Source organism: Musa acuminata, chromosome BXJ3-8 (genome assembly GCF_036884655.1).
Source record: "Musa acuminata AAA Group cultivar baxijiao chromosome BXJ3-8, Cavendish_Baxijiao_AAA, whole genome shotgun sequence".
In the NCBI taxonomy this organism is placed as follows: Eukaryota; Viridiplantae; Streptophyta; class Magnoliopsida; order Zingiberales; family Musaceae; genus Musa; species Musa acuminata.
Genome location: NC_088356.1, coordinates 44,007,925 through 44,030,432, shown reverse-complemented (window position 1 = coordinate 44,030,432; position 22,508 = coordinate 44,007,925). Strand labels below are relative to the sequence as shown.

Genomic DNA, 22,508 nt, shown 5'->3' with positions numbered 1-22,508 from the left:
CATACTAACTACAATTAATCATTAGTCATGCTTGTCACTAAATCTAAAAGCTATTGAAATTACACACACAAGTTTCTAAATTTGTAGAAATAAATAATATGTACAATATATATAATGTTCAGGTTAAAGTGTAGGGTAAACACGTAAATAGGTAACTCTTAAGGGATGAAGAGAAACATTTCACTCGACGGCCGAAAAGATAAGAGCTGGATTTGGACTCAACGGCGGAGCCTTCTTAACTTTCGGCTCCATTGCCGCCGCCGCCACGGCTATGGCGGCTTCCCGAACCTCTCTCCTCCAACTCCTCCGCCCGACGCTCCTCGGGCCTTCTCGAACCTTCTCCTCCTTCCCGTGCTGCCGCCGCCCCTGCGCTCTTCCCCTTCTCCTCCGCCGTAGCTCCTCTCAGCCCGCCCCCGAAACCCTCGAGGCGCCGATCCAGGGGTTGGACTCCTCCACCCGCGCCCCCAACGTCGTCGACATCCTCCAGGAACGGGGCCTCATCGAGTCCATCACCAGCGAGAACCTCAGGTCCGCGTGCTCCATTCCCGCAGCCAATCCCCTCAAAGTCTACTGTGGCTTCGATCCCACGGCCGAAAGCTTGCACCTCGGGAACCTGCTCGGGATCATCGTCCTGTCCTGGTTCCAGCGGTGCGGCCACCAGGCTGTTGCGCTGATCGGTGGCGCCACCGGCCGTGTCGGAGACCCGTCCGGTAAGAGTTTAGAGCGGCCGGAGCTAGACGTCGAAACGCTGGATAAGAATAGCGCCAGTATTAAGGATTTGATCTCTAAGATCCTGGGAAGAAGAGGAGGGAACGAGATTGCTATTGCAGGATCCGAGAACGAGACATTTTTGGACATTGGCGACGACAAAGGCGGGAAAGGCACGTTCTTTGATTCGATCTCAGAAGACAATAGGAGCTTCGATGAGTCTTTCATGATTCTGAACAATTATGACTGGTGGAAAGACATCACGCTGTTAGAATTCCTCAGAGAAGTAGGAAGGTTCGCTAGGGTTGGCACCATGATGGCAAAGGAGAGTGTCAAGAAGAGGTTGGTGTCAGAGGAAGGAATGAGTTATACTGAATTCACTTATCAGCTATTGCAGGGTTATGACTTCTTGTATCTGTTCAAGAACATGGGTGTCAATGTTCAGATAGGTGGTAGTGATCAGTGGGGCAACATCACTGCCGGCACCGAACTGATACGAAAGATATTGCAGATTGAGGGTGCTTTTGGTTTGACATTTCCTCTCTTGCTCAAGAGTGATGGAACTAAATTCGGGAAATCTGAAGGTGGAGCTATATGGTTGTCAGCATCGATGTTGTCACCGTATAAGTTTTATCAGTATTTCTTTGCAGTTCCAGATGTTGATGTCATAAGGTTTCTAAAGATTCTTACGTTTTTGAGCATGGAGGAGATTCGGGAGCTGGAGGAGGAAATGAAGAAGCCTGGTTATGTTCCGAACACAGTTCAGAGGAGGCTTGCAGAAGAGGTGACCCGCTTTGTACATGGGGAGGATGGACTTGCTGAAGCTTTGAAGGCAACTGAAGCTTTAAGGCCCGGCGCTGAGACACGGTTGGATGCGGAGACAATTGAAGGAATATCAGAGGATGTTCCATCATGTTCTTTGGCATATTATCAGGTGTTAAATTCCTCTTTGATTGATCTTTCGGTCTCTACTGGTTTGCTCAGTACCAAGTCCGCTGTACGACGACTAATGAAACAAGGGGGTCTCTATTTAAATAACAAAAGGGTCGATACCGAGGAAAAGAGGGTCGAAGAAGCTGATATAATTGATGGTAAAATTCTTTTGTTATCTGCTGGTAAGAAGAATAAGATGGTTGTGAGGATATCCTGACTTCTTGCCTCGAGTTATTGTCAGAATATCAATTTACTGGCTATTTAGTTGAAAGAAATTCAAGTTTTCAGCTTGAGAGCTGAATATGTTCAGTTCATGTTTTTCTTTGCTGGAGTTCATGGTTTTGCAATTAGAGCTTCCTGATTGCATTGCATACTTAGAGATTACAGCCAGTTCTCTTTTAGTTGTCATATCATTTCCTCTTCTCTTGCCGTTGATGATATTGATTCCTTTGTCTCATTTAGTAGAAATAGTTACTTGTGTGATGCAGAAATTGTTACATCATGTATCAAGAAGCTATTTTGTATCATTATATTCACATGACAACTAGACTTTGCAAAATCTTTGTACAGATTTTGCGCCTACGTTCAAAATTTAAATCAGAGTGCTTGGTTTGCAATTTAAGTAGCTTCATTTGGCACACCTTGTGATCACTATTAATGTTGGAGATAATATAGGTAGAACTATGAATTCCATCTGTGGTGTTTGTTGCATCTCTTGGTTCTGGATTCCTACTGACACCAAATTCTTGGATCTTCCTATAACTTGTTTTACCAGCATGGTATCAATTAAGATTGCCAAGGTCCCCAATTGCAGTGAATATGAAGATGAATCTTGTTAGCATACATGTTACATACTTATCACATCTTGCTATTGTTTAGAGTTCTAATGCTGTGTCTGCCACTGCATTATTCTCTATATCGAGAATTATCTAGCTTTATTATTCAAGTGACATGAAAAGAACTGATTTCAAAAGTTGCCTGTTTTTTCTTTTCTTTATGTCGATTACTTATTAATGGCGCTTAATTTTCTGGATGTTCTTTTGTTGTACCCAGCTTTAATTTGATTGGTTAGACTTTCACATGTTAGGGACTTTATACAACAAAACAAGCTATAAAATCCCAACAATTATGAACTGCAAGTTTTTGTTGAGAACAGTTACTGATCGAGTGCCATCAATCCAATATACCGTTTCTGTTTAGATTGTCTTAAATCTTGTTCTACCTCTTCTCGCATCGCTAATATATGCATATCACACATTCATCCTCATACTATTCTTAAGTTGTTGTTGTGAACAAAGTATGATATTTAGTCCAGTTGGAAGCTAGTAGTTAGAGACACAAAAAGCACAAGGTCCTATAGGAATTTGCTTCTCTTCTCATAAGCTGTTACTCTGTGAATCATACTATGATCTATCTTAACTTTGGTGACAAGAAAGCTAATCTTGTGATGAGACATTTATATGACTGAAGGGTAGATGACTCAGTTTATTCTTTCTAATTTAAATGACTGCAAGATTCATATGAAATTTCAGTATGATGTCTCCTTAATTTTGCTTTGTTCATTTACTATAGATATTAACTCTCATCTTTAATCTGCAAAAGGCTGCCATTTTCCTCTTGATAAATTAGCTCAAATTTGTTATTTTTCTCTTGAATTTTAGTTGATGTTATAGTACTATAGCTCTTCTACAAGTATTGAAAAACAAAACAAAATTGTAGTCATGAAAATACCTTTTGGCATAGAATTACTTTCATAAATAAGGCTAAAAACAGATCTATTGGTTCTAATTCAAAACGAAGACAAGCTGAAGAAGTGCGCATTTGATTGTAATTGTCTAGAAGTTGATTGTCGATTTAAGTATTTTGGTAAGTGGTTTAGGTTATAAAGGTAATGAGTTGAGTCGTCTCATTAAGTTGCATCGTAATAAATTATATAGGTATAGATTAATATGGTGAGAGATCCAAATAGAAAAAAAAATTTCTATGGATGAGTTTGTTTCCATGTGTTGCATCTGATGGAGGTGGAGATATAAATTGGTAACTTAGGCTTAAGTGCTTTTAGTTAATAATTTTAGACTGTTAAAATTGTGGATTAACTATTCCTTAAAATCAAATCAAATCATGACAATTCTTCACAGCATGTGTTTGTGTGTGTATTCATGTATAATTTATTTACCAACATTATAAACAACTGCAAGTCTACATGTACAAGGCAGAGAATAACAAACCCATACATTTGGTTGATATCCTGCAGCAAGACAACTCAATCTCTCTATGCCTCACCTACAACAAAGGAAAGAGAAGAAATGCCTCAAAGAAATGAGTAGCCAATGTTTCTTTTCTTTGGTAACACCGATCGTTTCACCAGCCTTCCCCATCCATCATAAATGTCGAGGTTCGCACATGGTGCAGGAAAAATGGTGCCGATTATGCGACCTTGGACGAACGAGCACCGGAAGATGTTCTTCTTCTTCTTCTTGTAGCTCAAGCCGATCGACATGTCGCGAAAGCTAACATCCCTCACTGGGATCTCCCGGCTGCCGTTGAGTCGAACCGGGACGTCGACATTCTGTCCATGGATCCCATTGAAGTGTATGCTTTCCAGAGTAGGAATAGCCTTTGGATCGAAGAATTCATCGGCATGCTCATTGTAGTCTATCTTTATTACGATGCCGATACTAACATGGTTTAGGGTTACATTCCGATAGAAAATGTTGCGGACGTAGCCTCCTCGGCCGGCAGCCGTCTTTATTCTTAGACCTCTCTTTGATTCCCACACATGAAGGTTTTCCACTGTTACATTTGAAACTCCACCAGACATTTCACTGCCTATTGATACTCCTGCACTGCACAGCAACAAGATTGTTCTTGATCACATTGTGAATCCTTTCAAAAACCTCGAGCAACTAAGAGAGTAGTGTATATTTAGCTTAGATGTAAGCAAAATGAAGCACAGAGTTGCAACTTAAAAAGTAGGCAATGCTTTGTGGTCATTAATGACTAATCACAGTTATGATAATGTATCCATCAACTATGTCATTGCTGCAAATGGTGGGTGGTGTTCTCACTTGTGCAAAATTGAAAAGGTTGTATCAGCTGACTTATGTTTAACTATGTCAGCAGTCAGGAAGATTCTAGAACATTCTAGAGTTTCATTTTGAAGGGTTTTTTTTGCAAGAAAGACTGAATACCTAATCTTGTACTTGTTATAGGAAAAAACAAATTGCATCTATCTGTCTAAGGATTATGCAATGTTTTGGACTATACAAATTATATAAAAAGCATTCATTTATCTCAATCTGCTTATATAATTCTGCAGGAATCACAGTTAATTACTAATCATAGCAGGAATCACACATGTAGCTGTAAGCAAAATGAAACACAAAATTGCAACTAAAAAGTAGGCAATGTTTTGTGGTCAGTAATAACTAATCACAGTTATGATAATGTACCCATCAACTATGTCATAGCAGGCAAAATTGAAAAGGATGTATCAGCTGACTCAGTTTAACCATGCCAGCAGTCAGGAAGATTCTTTTGAAGTGTTTGACTTTGCAAGAAAGACTGACTACCTAATCTTGCACTTGTTATAGGAAAAAAAAAATTGCATCTATCTGTCCAAGGAATATGCAATGTTTTGGACTATACAAAACATAAAAAGCATTCATTTTTCTCAATCAGCTGATATAATTCTGCAGGAATCAAGATTCAAGAAACACATTTTAACTGCTGTCAGACATGTATAATATGATGATAATAGAACTTCTTTTGCCGTTCCAATAATTCATCCTTCAGAAGATGTCATATAGAACATATTGCTTGAAAGATACAGATTATTATCATATCTGTTACACCTAATAATTTGTGGATTCTAAGCAACACCGAGGAGGTTGAGACATCAAATAGTTGGGCACCAGACTAGAAGGCATGCAACACGCAAACATATGTTAGGTACCAACAAGTTAATAATGATAAATGCAGAACAATGCACATAATAATGTCAAAGGATGTGCAGATGATCTTTACCTAACCACCGAGCGAACGGTGACATTACGGATTAAAATGTTACTCGATGGGCGCTTGTATGCAATGCCGTACTGATCCCAGCCACTCTTAATGGCTATTCCATCATCACCTGTGCAAATGTAGCAATTTTCTATCACCACATCCTCACAAGAATCTGTGCACACATGAAGCATCTGTCAGAAATTGAAGCAATGCTGCCATCTAACTACACGAGATGAAAGCTGAGTTCATGCAACATGTGCAGAAGCTTGTTTCTGTTTTAGGTGTGCAACACCAAGTGATACATGAAATAGGCATCAAAACAAGATTGGATGCACATCATCTACTCATCAGTGCATGCAATTGCTTGCTTCATTATTACCGGAACAAAATGATGGTAACACAGAGAAACATGCTTACCTGGATCTATTCCATCTGTGTTTGGAGCCCCAGAAACAGGAGCCAGGATGGTCAGGTTTGAGATGGTGACATTCTTGCAGTCATATGGATGCAACGTCCAGAAAGGAGAGTCTCTCAGGGTTATGTTAGAAATGACTACATCCCTGGACCACATGAGCTGCAAAAGAGGTCCTCTGGTGTGGTTGAGAAGTTTCTTCTGATACTTCGTCCACCATGTTTGACCTTGTCCATTTATTGTACCATTATGTCCTGCTTGCCACAGACAATAGGCCTTTAAACAATGAAATCGATTCCTCATCCAATATATTGCATGATCACATAAAAAATTCAGTATCTCCAGTGTAATTTATTAAAACAAATATTATTGAAAAACAAACAACCTTCAAGAAGCTTTATTTGTTGCAAAGGATTCTACTTGATGAGTTTTCAGCATTTCATTTATGGTCTACATACTTGAGCATAGCTTCAAAACATGGTAACTTATGCATGGCCTTTCATCATGATCAAGCCATTATGTGTGAATCAGGCTTCTTACAATACAGAAGGAATCAAAATCCTTCATCGGAAAAGTTTCTGAACACCTCTAATCCAATGAAATGGTGCAATGATCCTCATCTATATGCCCCTTGCAAATTTATCAAATTCAAGTATGATTTAAGGTGGGAAATCAATTCATGGTTTCCCTAATATAATTTTACATAGATATTCGATACAAAAAATTCACGGGGACATATCCGATATAATACTGAGATACGATGTTAAAGCAGGGGATTCGTAGAAAATAACAAAAAAGTATGTCAGAATGTGTCAAAGATGGCTTTTTATCGGTTCTGTGCAAGTTATTTTCCTCGTAAGAATGATACAACATTATTCAGTACTTGTGGCCATTGCCATATTTCCTAATAAGAATTCTCCTTACTTCTTACTCTAAATATAAAGCAGGAAATCAGAAGTAAAGAAAGTTTAATCAGCAAGAGAACAATAAATACACTAACCTGTTATAACCACATCCTTCAGATTTTGGCCATGAATCAGACTCCCATATCTAGGCCCTTTATGCTCCCTTCCATACCCATATGATGGCAGTGGAGGCAATAGTGGCCAGTATCTCTCATCCTGATAAATTACATAATTTAATTATTTGAACAAATTAGACAGTCACACCTTCTTATATTCATATGGTACAGAGTAAAGTAACTTCTATCAATGGAAAATAGTGCACATCTCAAGTTCATTTAGATTTTAAAGTATCAAGAACATGTAGGTAACCCTTGCTTGACTGCCACAAGAAGAATGCACTTACTGTTCTATGCTTGATCATACAGTTGATTACCTATAATAAGCAACAGAAATTTGAACTCTCACAATGAGGACAAGCAGTCTTCCTACCAACAACACTGACAATTAAAAACCTAGCAGGTAAAGTGCACCTTTGGAAAACAGAGTTCTTTGTGGACAACAAAAAGTTGTTGACCAATATCCCAAACTTCTTAGTCATCACTCATTTTGCATCAAAATCAATTCAGGGGTGTAATGAGAATTAAGAAGATACGATGTCTCAGCATCCCTTCCATCTACCTACCAACTATTCTTTCCATTTCATCACAATTGAGACATAAGAGCATCATCTAGAGGAGTCAATTATGTGAAGAGCATCACTACCCAAAGGATAAAAAGATGATGTTTTTGCCTTGCTATTGCCTAAGATTTTTCATCACCGGTAACTAGTAAGCATACTAACGATCATGAAATATCACAATCTGCAAGTAACTCACAGAAGGAAAGAACTCAGAAAGATCCAAGTTTGAAGCTTAATCTCACCTCCACACCAAGAATAACAGCGCCCTCCGCAAGGAAAAGCGTCATGTGGCTCGTGAGATTGAACGGCGCCGTGAGCCACAACCCGGCCGGCACATCGAGCTGCCCGCCTCCCCTCTCCCCAAGCTTCGCGATCTCCGCAACCGCGCTCGCGAACGCGTCGGTGTTCAGGGTCTCCCCATCCCCAACCGCGCCGAAATCGGTCAGATTGAACGCCACCGGCCGAAACATGGGCCCGGTCCTGACCCGCGGCAGCTGCAACGAGAACCCGACCTCATCCACATAGCTCGTCCGCCACCAGAACACCGACGCAAATACCAAGGTCCACAACACCAAAAATAACGCCTTGGGCGATGAGAAGAAGGTCACCACCCGTCGTCGGCACTGACAAGCTTGCACCTTCCCGCCGGCAGAGGAGTGCTTCTCCAACATTCCTACGGCAATCCCCCGGTTTTTCTCCACTGAAAGAGCAGAAATCAGGATCAATCGGTAGGTCTTTGCGAGGAGAATCGAATCGTGATGGAGATCCAAGACGTAATCGTAGAATCGGGAAGCGGATTAGGGTTCCCGACATTGGCGACGACTGGGGGTTTAAAATGAGCGGGAGAGGAGGTGAAGGAGAAGAATAGTAGTAGTCGACGCCCACTTGCTTGTCAAGAAAACGTCCTGCTTCGTGGCCTTATGATGGCCTTACGATCTTAATCGAACGGCTGTTAACCCACCATGACCTATTCATATCTTATGGAATGAGACGTGAAGATATTGTAGCCTTGCATTATTAATTTGACCCTTTTTTTTCTTTGAGAGAGAGAGAGAGAGAGAGAAATCCACTTAATGTTAGGTGAGATATGCTGGAATAAAATCACAGTTAGCAAACATTTATTTATTATTATAGGATTTATGAGTTAATTATTAGTCATGGATGTGCAATGGCAGGTGATCAAATGCACTTCTGTTGTGTTGACTTTGACTTTGGACTTGATGAAGAAGGCATTGGATCAGCTGGAAAATGACACATTGTGGTAGTCATGAAATGGATGGGTGTTAATATTTTTCTCCACAGTTGACCTGCACAACTCCTTTTGTGGGTTAGGTATGGAAAAATTATTTTTTATAATGTTTTTTAAATGTGAGAATGAGTTTTTAATGTAATTTTCTTTTCTAAGAAAAAGAAAACAATAAGGCTCAAATAAGAAACACAAAGAAACAAGTTGAATATAAACATAAAAAAAAATAAGAGGAATATTGATGCTTATTTGTAAGTGTGATAAGAAGTATGTTGTTTTCTATAAGCTAAAATCCACTTTGCATGGCATGAGAATAATATAATGTAATAAATTTCTTTTTTTTAAATTATTAAACTTACTATAAAGATTTACTGCTTTCATTTGGACAAAAAGATAATGCTATTTCACTATCAGGATTCATATTTTGAGAATTTTCAGTAGTGTCTTAATTGATAGGTTTTGTAGAGGATAAAAAGATTAATGTTTAATATGACATGATCCTAACAATAATTGATTAATTAAAAATATAAATATAATAATAATTGATTTAAGATATAATGACATGGACATTATAACATTTATTAATTATAATAAATTGTCAAATTATATGTTTAACAAGCTTAAAATAATTCGGTCTACGATACAATGATATGATCTTCATGAATCTCATTAATTATCATTTTGCTTAGCATGGTTCAGAATTTAAACTAATCAAAATAACATTATCATCTTTATTTTTTAAACATAACACTATTTAATATTTTAAATTTTCAATAAAATATAAATCATAATTTTCAATCAAAAAATCAAACAAAGAGTCCTTAAATAGGAGAAGAAAAAGGGATCTCCTAAAGGAAATAAATATTTTTAATTTTCGAAATTATTCATTTATTTCTTAATTAATCTCTTAACCTGACATGTCCACACAAAAAAACATAAGCGGATTAATCTCTGGCTAAGAAGGTTAATTATTTCTTTAATTTATGTTACATACGAAGAAAAAAGAATTAATCCAAATAAGATTACAGTCCTTATTACAATTTTTTTTTTGTTTTAATTCCATTTACATAGTTTTATCCCTATAATATAATAGAGCAAGCATGCAACATGAGGTTTACCTCTAAGGAATATGTCAAATAATACTTCCAAAAAAATGTTTGGCTGAAATAAGTCATATTATTTTATTCAATCAACCTATTATTTGAGTAAAAAAAACAATGTACATAACTTTATCTTTGTGATTAAAAATTGGTTGATTTTAGAAATAAAAAAATGTGATAGTGAGGCTCATATATTCTCTTTTCCAATACCTTTCAGTATACTTATATGTTTCCTTTTTATTTACATGTAAATCATCATGGAATGAACTAAAGATAAATATAGGTAAATGACTCAGTAACATTTGATGACATGTGAAAAGAACATGACAATAAATAGTTGTTTCAATTTATCAACTAATAGGTGAAATTCCCACAATGCTATGTTCAATCACATCAATATTCTATAAATTCTGTGTTTATCACCCAAAAAAAAAAATGATAACTTTCAAGCTCATAGTTGTAAAAATGATACTCGAGTGTTTCATGTTGGAAGACCATGAGAAGTATCTTAGCACTCATGATCTTTAAATTGGCAAGACCATAGGGTAGTAGAAAGATTTGCAAGTTGTTTCTCACCTCCTTAGCCAGAGGTTTAACATAGAGCTCAGCAATGCTAAGACTTGCTTCCAATCTCTGAGAGAAAGGGTGGCCTAGTGTGTTTCAATGCAATGGTACTGAAATGAGAAAGATGCTAAGAGAAGAAAGGTGAGAACACCAGAAGGATATCTCAGCTGAGCACCTCCCTCGGCTTTCATGGCATCTGATGTTGCTGCAATGTTTAGGAGTGGTCTTTCCCTTTTTCTTTCACAACCTTGCTGATGAATGAAGAATGAGAGGATCTACGACAGGAAGAAAGATTAACGAGGAATAATGAATCGCAAGGAATAAGGTAAGAAAAGGGAAGATATAGAAGGTTGCATGAGGAAGAAAATAGAACCCCTTTTGTCACGTATGAACAAAGAGGGATTGCAGCACACTCATGTACGAACGTCAAGAAGAAGAAGAAGAAGAAGGCTTGGGTGAGTTTATGCCAGCATAATGAATATCTTCTAATCTGTAAAAAAGTGTGCAGTGTTCTCAATAGCTCGTATCTCTTCTGTTCAAACAAGAACTCAGGTCTTAATATTTTGTTTGAAAACGAACGACAAGAGATCACAGGGCTGCACTGATGCTTCTCAGAAATATCGACAGTCTGCAACAAAAAAGGAGAATATGAGTATCGACAAGAAGGTACCTCAAAGTAGCTTCGGAATCAAGAACGCGGGTGGCCTTTCTTCTTTCAGATTCAGCTTGCATTTCCATAGCTTTCTTTGGCTTGGTATGGTGGAGGAGATATATGGGCGTCGCTATTTGAAGGTTGCTATCTGTTCCTTTTGGAATTCTTTTTTATTATTATTATTATTTATTTTTCTTGATTAATGGTAAAAGCAATCCTTATTGAAATTGCATGATGATATTGACCCCATGGGGTTGGTGATACTCTCGATGATCCAGCTAGCAGAAACAACAATAACTTAGCATATGTTCTAGGAACAATCGATCACCCTCGACGAGGTGCGTATATGATATGAGGCATATTCTCGATGACGACAAAGTTTCCTTTCTTCCCATGTTATAAAATGTAATCTATGATATCATTATCTTTATAATGATAATGCTTTATGACGCACCTCCAAAACAGCTTTTAAATTGCCATCGGCAAAGTTGGTGCCACAATTAAAGGAAATATTGGTGACACCTATCATCAACAAAAATGAGGACTTCATTTTTATTCGAATCAAAAATTCATTTCACTGAGTGTCATGTCCCAGTCACAAGCCACAAGGCTTACTTATCTACTGCTAGTAACTGTATAAGGAGGTATCATCAGAAGCTTCTTAATGATGTGGATGATCGCACTTTGAGTCTGTTCATAAACAAAGCAAGCAAGCGATATCGTGGAGTAAGAAACCAAGAATGTGGTCACTCTGAAAGTGAAAGCAACGGGAAAGAAAGGTGAAAATGAACGAACCAGAAACTATCCGAAGTTTATTCCTTGTGCTAAGGGCAGTTCACTGCCATAGTTGATTGTGCTGCAAAATAATTTGCAAAGACATCGTTAGTTCCATGTAAGAAGGAGCAAACCGATGTTAAAAGCTACAGAAAAGCATTTGTATTCGTCCTAACAGATTATCCTATAGGCTTTATCAACGGAAGCAAAGTGAACAAAGAATGTGCGGAACAGGATCCTTGCAAGATATATTTCATGCCCTTTTGAGTTTGCAGAAGTTTTGAATAATTTATTGGACAACTTTCATGTGACTGCGTACATCATGTAGATATAATCCAGACAATTTTGTTCCTACATCAAAAATTTATCATGCCAAATATAGGGTTTCAGATCCTTGAACTTCCAGATTGTTAGTCATAGCCATGAATCTTGCAATTTTGTACTTGCATATATGGAATTAAAATACTAGTTCATGGCAGGCTAAAAGAAGCAACTCAATATATCTATCTACAAGTCATCCTGATCAAGCACAACCATTAACAAGATTATATGAAAAAAACATAAAGTCTGGAATCAAATATCATTTTAACCAATTTACCAGGTTGCACGTCGCATATACTGCTTCCATGAATCACTTCCTGCTTCTCGCCCCCCACCAGTAGCCTTTTCACCACCAAAAGCTCCACCGATTTCAGCACCATTAGTTGGTATGTTTACATTTACGATACCACAGTCGCTACCATGAGGCCTGCATCATTTTCAAGCATAAAAACACATGAAAAACAGAATTATTGACTAAATTGTCAAAGCAGCACCAATCCAAAGAAACACTAGTGACCTGAAAGAAGATAGATCCAAAATATTTATCAAGGAAGTCACATTTTCGATGTAACAACAAGATGTCATAATATCCCAATTATTTGATGTTGGCTACATGGGTCACTCAACATTTTTTTTCAACATAATAGAAAAATGTCCAAGTATTTTTTCAACATAACAGGGTCAGAGTCAAACACCTTTAACTTCAAAAATAACACTCATCGACCCAAAGAAACAGCAGAAGTTCTGTTCTAGAAATTTATACAATTTAAATTTTTTTCCCATCTCCAATGAAATTTATGATATATATGCAAATTATGCTTAGATTTGTTCTTCTATCCAAATAAACACTTGCCACCCCATCCTCATATTTGTTGTATTATGAGCTATCCAATCTCCGTTTAGATGATCCAAAAATCTGAAATAAATGAAGGGGGCTAAGGGAAGGAACAGTAGCGAAAAGAAGGGAGATGCCTAGATGAAAAAATATTAGTTAGCTACTACCAAGAACGACCATTGAATAATAGTTTATCAAACTGTTAGATTAGACAAAGAAAGAAAGAAAAGAAACAAAAAAGCAATGCTAGGGATCATATGGATGGTGTCAAGTGAATTAAAAATATTGCAGGACCTATTCCAAGCATATACACACAAGCATGAGTTAAAACAAGTAGATACCAAAAACATGACAAGCCAGAAAATAATACTATCCTATATATTAGACAGTAGATCCGCATAATCAATGGCCACTAGTAACAGAAACATTTAAAACAGAAACACTGTACAACGGCCACTTTTGCATTGTTATGACAAAAGAGGTTGCCAAGGACCTCAAGTAAATTGATACTGGAACTTACCCAATCCACTTGAAGATAACTTCAGGTCTTCGTGTGAATATAGAACTGCTCAGTCCTTGAGGAACTGAGTTGTTTATTTCAATTGCCTCGTTTAGAGTCTGTATGGTAGCAGCAGGTGCATGAAGTCAGAGTTGGTTAGCAAGACGATCTTGTTAAGAATTAAATGACAGAGAGAGATTTTGCGACCTAAACCAAATTCCATGATGAATTTAACTTGCTACCTGGAATTTCATTACATACAGGACAGGACCAAACAACTCCTCTTTAACTACTGGTGCATTTGATGAAATCTCAACAATTGCAGGTTGAACAAAGTTTCCCTCAGATTCAACAACAGACCCTCCAAAGAGAAATTTCCCACCCTGCACAAATTTCGCATACCTGTTAAGCAACAAATATAGCCATAGAGAAGAAAAGTTCTATGGACAACCAGTGATTTTCCACTTACAAGAAATATTAAGAATGTTACTAATTAGATCTTGTTTATCTTGGTAAAACTATGACAAGAATAACTTTTCTCGATAGTCATAACCTTTTTCTGAAATTATTACTACTATTCCACTCATGATGCAAATCCCTTTGCTGATTGAAGTTTGAGAGGATTAGTCTTCTGACTGACCAGATTAGAGGCTGCTAAGTTCGAAGGAGCAACTTTAGTTGGCATCATCCCAAGATAACAGAATGGTTTGTGATGTTGTCAAAAGATGACAGCAGTTCTATATTTGTTGTGACAATGGAAATAGGTCAAAGGGATAAAGTAGTATGGCAGAAAAGAGAAGGAAAAGAAAATTAAACAGATGAAGAGGAAAAGAGAAGAGCCAGTGGCCTTTTCTTTTTCATTGAATCCAGAGAAAAAAATTTTGAGGTTCTCAAATCCATTTCCTCTCCCAAGAAAAAATGTATACAGAAACAATATTATCCTAATTCTGCAATATCTGATATATATCCAGATTTTTCCCACATTTATTATTAGATGTATTTTAACCCTAGTTGGGATTCTAACCCTAGATGGCCCCAAATTACTGAACTGATATTTATGTCAGTTCAACACATTAAAAATAGAAAGTTTCATGCTGACGTATTTCTGCTTCAAGCCAGAAAATGACTAGGATCTCATAAGCAGAAGAATATATGTCTAAAGCCTGTTCACTAGCATTTGCAAATCCCAAGAGCTGAACTACAATTCGAGTGACACAATGATCAGACAAGGAACACATGACTAACAGAATTATAAATCATAATTATCAGGCTGGTCGTGAGGACAAGTCAATGGACTTTTGCCGTCAAGTCACTGATGAGGTTGCCTGAGTCTTTTGTTCTCAATGAAATCAACCAATATTCTCTGATGTTAAAAGCTCATCATTCAGCATAACAATGACAGCTAAAAAAGGAAACAGGTACAAATCCTAAATCGAAAGTAATTAAGAACACAACATGATACTGTTTCCCTAGTTTTTTGTCAGTCAAGAGATCTCCTTTCAAAATATGGTGTCAGCATTTCCTGAAAGCCTTGGCAATGAGAAAATTGCAGGTTGAATCATTTAAGGTTGTACCATGATATTATAAACTATCATGGATAGGCTAGGTTGCTCTTTACCAGAATAACAGCAAAGTTTTATGTATTTTTAAATGATGACTAATTGACTCAATAGCTCAGTTACAATTACTGAAATGCTATTACAAAACCCTTCATTCTAAAATTCTGCTTCTGTTTCTTGTCACAATTCGGTAAATCATGAACAAATTTCTGTTAGCAATATGTTTGAACACTCTAGACCACAAATAGAAATGTCCTTAGCAACTGGGAAACCTAGCGACTCAAATGGCACAGAAAATGCCACAGGCACCATTCTTCAGATGTTATACACTTAGGACACTAATGAAATACACCAACAAAAGAGCTTGATGATGAGTGATCAGAAGAAAACATATCCTTAGATAAAAGAGAACTAACCTGTTCTTTGATGGCTTGGATACCTTTCACAAAGTTTTCCTTTGAGGTAGGAGTGTGTAATGGCCCCAGTAAGGTTCCTTTCTCCAACGGATCCCCAATTTTGACTTGCTTATATACTTCAACCAGTCGATCAAGTACAGTGTGATATATACTTTCATGGACAAGCTACACAAAAGACCCATTCAAATTAGATTCAATTTAGAACGACTCGAATAAAATCAACTGAAAAGCCAAAAATACTACAAAGAGAAGCTGAATTTTGTTTACCAGCCTACGACATGTGGTGCACCGTTGTCCAGCTGTACCAACAGCAGCAAACAGAACAGAACGTACAGCTAGCTGAATGTCGGCATCATCCATGACAATTATAGCATTATTTCCACTAAGTTCAAGCAGGCATTTACCAAATCTTCTATTGACATTCTGTTGAACCATCAGCCCAACCTGCATTTGAAGATGCGGTAATATTCCAAAGTACAAACCACATAATAAAAAGAATTGCCCTGCTCAACCAAATGTATAAGACTGAACATAATAACACAAAGAAAATTAACATAAATAAAGAAGATGATGGCTGAGAACAGAAATGTAAATGGAACATATGTTAATTTGAGCAAAATTATTACAGCATAGTGATAAATAAAGTGATGGCCTCTGTTAGTACATGCATTGACCATCCTCAAGGGAAATATGACTTTTATTCACTATGAAGCAAAGAAGGGAAATATAGATACCACATAAACCAGAACTGCTAACTTAAGAGAACGAAAACTACAAAAAAATTAAGAAGAAAAGGCCTATTGACAAAGAATGTGATCATAGTTAACAAGTTTTAGAGTGAAGGACAACATTTCAGGGAGAAACACCTACTGTGGCAAATTTGATGGACATGATAGATTGAGGTGTAAGTATTAACCGTATCCTAATCCATTTAATTCACTAAACCAAAAATTAATTTTAAACCCACAATGAGAGATTAAATATACATAAAATTCTAAATAAATATTCTCTGCCATAATGTTGTCAGTTAAAGAAATATCATCACAATATCAGCACACGGTACCTTGGAGCTTCCAGTGAATGAGACTAGAGGTATCCGTGTGTCACAAGCTATTGCTTCACCAATTTCAGCGCCTCCACAAAATGACGTGAAAATTGCACCTGGTAAATTGTTCTTCTCTATAACTCCGGCAACTATCTCAGTCATTGCAATAGTGACCAACGGGGTTGTTGGAGCACCTTTCCTGAGAAACAACCAATAAACTATTTTATAGCATAATTGAAATTTTGAAATAGACTTAAGAGTTTTATCTAAGTAGTGGTAATTTTAGCTCTTTCATAGTTGATTTCAAATTAAACAGAACCTAATGCATCAAATCTTAGCATACAGAATCTTCCAAGAGAACCAAAATTGCAATAACCATTAGCACAGTACCAACCAGAAATATGGTTGCTCCAAAGGGTTAATGTTGTTCTTTGGTTGATTTTAAAATCAGCATCAAATTTGCAATCCACTCAAATGGGAATTGGAATTGTAAAATCCCTTAACATGTTTGGTTCAGTTATGGAATGAAAGTCAGCATCAAAACTAACACTGAATATGTAGTTATATGTCATAAAAATGCTATAGATATTGTTAATATAATTTATATTGTTATTGTAATTTTTATATTTCATTTAATTTTTACTAATTTTATACTACTTAATATCTATGGCATATATACTTTTTAAAAATATTTCATATAATTTATATATTATATTGTTAATGTTTCTTCATACTTTTAATTTTTCATAATTTATTATATAACAAAAATGTTATGTGATAGTCAAAAAAACTAATGTCCACCTTTCAGTTTATAGGAAAAGAAAATGTTCTACAAGCTGACAAGTAAGCCACAAAGGTCCTTCAACAAGAAGCTTAGAAGGTAAGCCTTTCATCTTATATAGTCCAGCAAAGTTTATTGTTTGGAATGCAAATAAGCCATAATTTTCTTGCACCTACTAATTTAGCCTATCAAATGATGCAAGTGTCTAAGGACTCACCAAACAACACAGTTGCCACAGACCAGTGCGATGCAAGCATTCCATCCTAAAGTATCAAGGAAAAGAGTCATTATAATAGGTTCAATCTTAAAATTACAGGACGATGACAAGCTGAAAGTTCAAAAAGAACAAGATCATCAATTACTAAATTATTGTTCTAAGTTCAAAATTCAAATATTTATGGATGAATTTTCATATTTATGTTTTGTGTCTAAATAAAAAGTATTTTAGTTCCTGCTTTTGAATTGTACTGATACCTCAGAGTCTATTTTGAAAATCTCTTTAATCAGAACAGAAATTTGGCCAACAGGTTTGTGTTTGGAGAGTTTTATATGACTTTAGTTAGGATATTACAGGACCATGAACTTTCCAAACAATAGTCTTCTCCAGTAAGTTAGATTCATAATCATTAAAATTCGGGTCTAAGAGAACCTTATAATAGAATCCTTAGGCTAAAAAACAATGGTAATATGTGATGGATCATTAACAATAAATAAGAATTTTCAGGGATGGCTGGCGCTCTTCTCATTTTTCCTTTAATTATAGAATATACTTGATTTTACTTTACGATTTCTTCCCTAACCGTACTGCTGACATCCTGCAAATCGGCCTTTCTCCTAAGATCGTGATTCCCTGTTCTTTCTATCTTGCAGTTCATTTGGATTATGCACAAAATCATATATCCAGCCTATGCCATTTTGTCTCTTGAAATTGCTGCTTTAGTTTCAAATAACAATATACTGTAGAAGATCCAGTAGAATCTTACCGAGCACCGCACATGGGAAATTGAAAGCAGTAATGACACCCACTATTCCAAGAGGATTCCACACCTAAATTACATGAAGCATGCATACAACTTTTGTGAATATCAAACGCATATGTGCCATCAGATTAGAAGAAACGAATTGAATGGTAAGTTGTTTTACACCTCCAGCATCATATGATTGGGACCTGTAAACACAGAAAACATGAAAGAATCCATTTAACTAGAGAACATAGGACAAAAAAGCATGTAACCACGTAATCACAGATCTAATTTATAGCTGATACTAGATGCCGTCAGAGAAATCTTATGCTAAGACAACTTTAATGATCTAAGCAGCAAGGAGGAGAGGATATTAGACATAAATGTTGTTTATGTTTCTGACCATAATAGAACCATAGGAAAGTAATAATAACACAGGAAACATTTTTTCATTATGATATCACTGAAATAATATCAAAGTACCAAACATGAACCACACTGAAAACAATCACCATACTTCATATAACAGCATTATAAGAAACTGATATGTGATTGCAGCATCATATTTTACATAATTGGGTTAAGCTGACATAGATTCACAAATTAGACCAACATACTGCGACTTGGATAAAACCATCATGGTAGGATTGAAAGGTAGGAACATTATGCTATACGTTGCAATATTAAAATGCACAAATAAGCATACTCTTAGACTTTAGTAGAAATATTAAATATCATAATATTTTATATAATTGAGTTAATATAGATTCACAGATTGGACCATGATATTGTGACTTGGATGAAACCATTATAGAAAATTAATAGTTCAGAACATCATGCTACATATTGCAATACCAAAATGCATAAATAGTCATACTCTTAGCCTTAGCAGTAGTACCAAAAGTATCAAAGACCACCTAGTTGCTGTTAAAATGTAGATCGAAACTTAGTGATCAAATTATATGAACCAAAGCTCAGTGCAACAATATAATTGCTTGAGAATATATAAGAAAGACATTTATGAAAACTAATGTCAAGTACATCAATGAATCATTATATGATTGTGCTCATGCTGAAAAGTGATGGAATATGGCACAGAAGACACCAAATTTCTAAACCTAAGACACAAAGAACTCAACAAGGAAATTAGAAGTAGAAGCATGATCTTACGTTCCGATGGTATGACAGATCCATTTAGCTGCCGACTTAACCCAACAGCATAGTCACACATGTCAATAATTTCCTGTATAAAAGGTCCAAATGATAATCAAGCATGTAGTGGTTCTCACTATCCAAAATGCAAACATCAAATGGCTCGAGGTACAAGAGTACTGTAGAAAAATGTCTTACTTGAACTTCTCCAATCCCTTCAGGAAGAATTTTCCCCATCTCAAGCGAGACAAGCCTACCAAGGTATTGGAGCTTTCCTCTTAATGCTTCACCAATCTGTCTAACAATTTCTCCCCTTTTGGGAGCTGGAACCTGGAACAACAATTGATGAATTGCATTAGAACAAAAAAAGAATGTAAGAGATCAGTTGGGATACCAGGAATATCAGCGGTGTTCAAGCAGGTACTTCCTCTTGTATGATAGATAACATCCACAAAATAATCATACTTGAGTGGAAAGGGACACCACTTTTGATATGCCAACACCCAAATATAGATGCATTTAAGATTAGAGCCATTAACAAAACCAATATAGCAATCAGACTCATTTAACTGCTACTATGTACCAAAAAAACACCAAAAATAACAAATAATTTAAAAATAAAAGAGTATACGAACTCCTGAGACTCTTTACCTTGTACGATGCAGTGTAACATCATCGGTGGTCATAGTTAGAAAATTGCAAGAATTAATTAATAACAGAATATGACGAGACTTAATAGGACGAAAACCACAACAGAAAATCTAAAGATGTTTGATCACAAAAAGAGAATTACCAAACACATTAAACACACTTTCTAAAGAGCATTGCCATTCTTAAGCATTTTGTTACTGCAAATGGACATAACCAGTCCAGTAGTATTTTGCTCTCACCGTCTACCATTCTGTCCATCCCATCCATATGACACATCATTCTTTTTTCCTTTTCGTCTCGATTCCAGGGATCATTCTAACCTTATGCGGAAAAAAAGAGCCAAAAATTGGACTCGAAATCAATCCAACGACAATCTGCAAAATAATGGGAAGCCCTCTGACCTGCATCCATATCTTGGCGGCCTCCGCGCAAGCCCGCAAACCCTCCTCGTAATCCTGAATCGACGCCTCCATCACCTCCGCGATCACCTAAATCAAGAAACGCAGCCTCGAGATTAAGCACAAACAATCAATCCGCACCCGATCGGAACCAACGGAACCGAGCTCTTGATCGATCAAATCCGGAAAGTCAGGGCGAGGATCAACAAGGATGTGCAGAGAGAGAGAGAGAGAGAGAGAGAGAGAGGGCTCGCCTGGTTGTCGGCGGGGTTGAGGGAGGCGACGACTGGTCCGCCGCCAGTCCAAGCTCCGTTCACGTAGCATCCGGGGTTGCGGGGCCCCAGGCCGAGCTCGGAGAGGAACTCGTACCCCTTCCTCCCAAATCCCCCCATCTCGATCTACTCTCCTCTCCTCTCTCTCTCTCTCTCTCTCTGAACTGGCTGTGGGAGGCTTCCTTAAATAGGGCTCGCTGGCTCACTCTCCGATAATGTGAAGACCAAGCAACAGACGGGGGCAGTGTGGGGTGTAAGAGACACGTGGCAGCTTCGCCACGCTGTGATTTTAGTCATCCGTTGCTTGATAATGATAATAAGTTGTGAGAGGGAATAAATTCTACGGCGCCCCCATCCATGTTCCTTTTTAACAGGGAGCGCATTTTTTCTTTATAATTCCAAAAAATATCTTTATAATTCCAAATCGCAAGGGTTGGTTTAGTTCGATCTCCGTCAAGGTCCAAATCGATTTGATTCGGATCAGATCATTCAAAATAACTCCATTTTGATCCATAGTACACTCATCAGATCCATATACTCGAGCCCTCTTACCCTGCCCAAATGCTAGGTCGACTCTGATAACAAATGTCACGATCCGAGTTTGATGAGTCAACTGGCCAATAACTCCATTTTGATCCTTCAATCACGGATCAAAATGCTTAAGCGGGAGTTAACGTAGTACACTCATCAGACCCATATAAGCCAATCATACACATTGCCCACTTCCGATGTGAGACTAATGGGATGTTACAATATCAATCGAGTGTAACCCTCTTATAGTTGATGATGATGACGGACAATATTTTGTTGTTGGTATAAAGAATGATCCATGATACATCAAATAATAGGCTGATGCATGAAGTTAAGTACGATATCTAGGCTTTGACTATACTATAAATATTTTTATCAACATTACGATAAGTGATAAAAAAATATAATTTAGGGTGCACAAAACTAAATAAGGATATGATAATGATTCATTAATTACTGAGGCTCTATAAGGATTCGTGGAAATAAGGACATTCACAATGACCACCTCGCAAGATGTTAGTGATAGCTACAGTACAACTCTGTTATTCAACTAGTCACGAAGGAAGAATAGATTGATTCGTCATTGATGATCGATACAAATAACTACGTTGATCATAAAGTTTTAATGCTTAACCTAATGCCAGTGATGGCAAACAATTAAAAGATCTTTTTTTCAATCAATGGCTATGACCATAGTCATGACAACTTATCACTAATGGCAACAAATAACCCCATGTATTGTCGGTAGGAAGGTAACATTCATCTCTTCCTCCGTCGCCAACAACGATCATAACCTCTCTTGCTCGAACGACAGCTTGTTAATAGGATGATGGCGCCACCACCAACGTTGAGGCCCAATTATTATCATGCAATAAGAAACTAAGGTTCATTATTTCCTTGCTTTTTGTTAGCGATTGCGACAATGATAACATCATCACGATAAATATTAAATATTTATTTAATTGAAGAAGAAAATAGAATACATGAAGCTTGAAACCAAACACTAAAAAAAAGAAGGGAAACTTACATATATAAATAAATGTCATTTTCATATACACAAATTTACATATATCAAAGATTATAAGAACAGAGATATTGTTGAATC

The 22,508-nt window shown here is 36.9% G+C and overlaps 3 protein-coding genes across 3 annotated transcripts; 1 reads left to right on the top strand and 2 right to left on the bottom strand.

Moving 5' to 3' along the window:
- The first annotated feature begins 81 nt into the window (after nt 1–81).
- Nucleotides 82–1,955, top strand: LOC135645448 (tyrosine--tRNA ligase, chloroplastic/mitochondrial-like). Its single transcript, XM_065163828.1, has one exon. It carries the CDS (start codon nt 272–274, stop codon nt 1,856–1,858), a length of 1,587 nt encoding a protein of 528 aa, XP_065019900.1. The 5' UTR covers nt 82–271; the 3' UTR covers nt 1,859–1,955.
- A 1,830-nt stretch (nt 1,956–3,785) lies between these two features.
- Nucleotides 3,786–8,987, bottom strand: LOC103995196 (probable polygalacturonase). The gene is made up of 5 exons (XM_009415731.3): nt 7,888–8,987; nt 7,062–7,182; nt 6,067–6,315; nt 5,668–5,821; nt 3,786–4,487 (listed from the first exon to the last, which is right to left on the bottom strand). Exons 1-5 carry the CDS (start codon nt 8,314–8,316, stop codon nt 3,953–3,955), a joined length of 1,488 nt encoding a protein of 495 aa, XP_009414006.2. The 5' UTR covers nt 8,317–8,987; the 3' UTR covers nt 3,786–3,952.
- Nucleotides 8,988–11,735: 2,748 nt separating this feature from the next.
- Nucleotides 11,736–21,029, bottom strand: LOC135645623 (aldehyde dehydrogenase family 7 member B4-like). The gene is made up of 15 exons (XM_065164197.1): nt 20,855–21,029; nt 20,604–20,690; nt 19,750–19,881; nt 19,570–19,642; nt 18,583–18,605; nt 18,421–18,484; nt 17,655–17,700; nt 16,675–16,855; nt 15,879–16,055; nt 15,612–15,776; nt 13,879–14,019; nt 13,658–13,755; nt 12,580–12,729; nt 12,003–12,063; nt 11,736–11,897 (listed from the first exon to the last, which is right to left on the bottom strand). Exons 1-14 carry the CDS (start codon nt 20,990–20,992, stop codon nt 12,009–12,011), a joined length of 1,530 nt encoding a protein of 509 aa, XP_065020269.1. The 5' UTR covers nt 20,993–21,029; the 3' UTR covers nt 11,736–11,897; nt 12,003–12,008.
- Between the last annotated feature and the right edge of the window lie 1,479 nt (nt 21,030–22,508).

Coding starts and splice junctions, on each gene's coding strand:
- LOC103995196 (XM_009415731.3), bottom strand. CDS start 8,316: ATGTTGGAGAAGCACTCCTCTGCCGGCGGGAAGGTGCAAGCTTGTCAG. Junction 7,183..7,887: donor CTGTTATTCTTGGTGTGGAG/GTGAGATTAAGC, acceptor GTAATTTATCAG/GATGAGAGATACTGGCCACT. Junction 6,316..7,061: donor GAAGGATGTGGTTATAACAG/GTTAGTGTATTT, acceptor TGTGGCAAGCAG/GACATAATGGTACAATAAAT.
- LOC135645623 (XM_065164197.1), bottom strand. CDS start 20,992: ATGGGGGGATTTGGGAGGAAGGGGTACGAGTTCCTCTCCGAGCTCGGC. Junction 17,701..18,420: donor TTTCCCATGTGCGGTGCTCG/GTAAGATTCTAC, acceptor TTGATACTTTAG/GATGGAATGCTTGCATCGCA. Junction 12,064..12,579: donor TATATGCGACGTGCAACCTG/GTAAATTGGTTA, acceptor ATTATTTTGCAG/CACAATCAACTATGGCAGTG.
- LOC135645448 (XM_065163828.1), top strand. CDS start 272: ATGGCGGCTTCCCGAACCTCTCTCCTCCAACTCCTCCGCCCGACGCTC.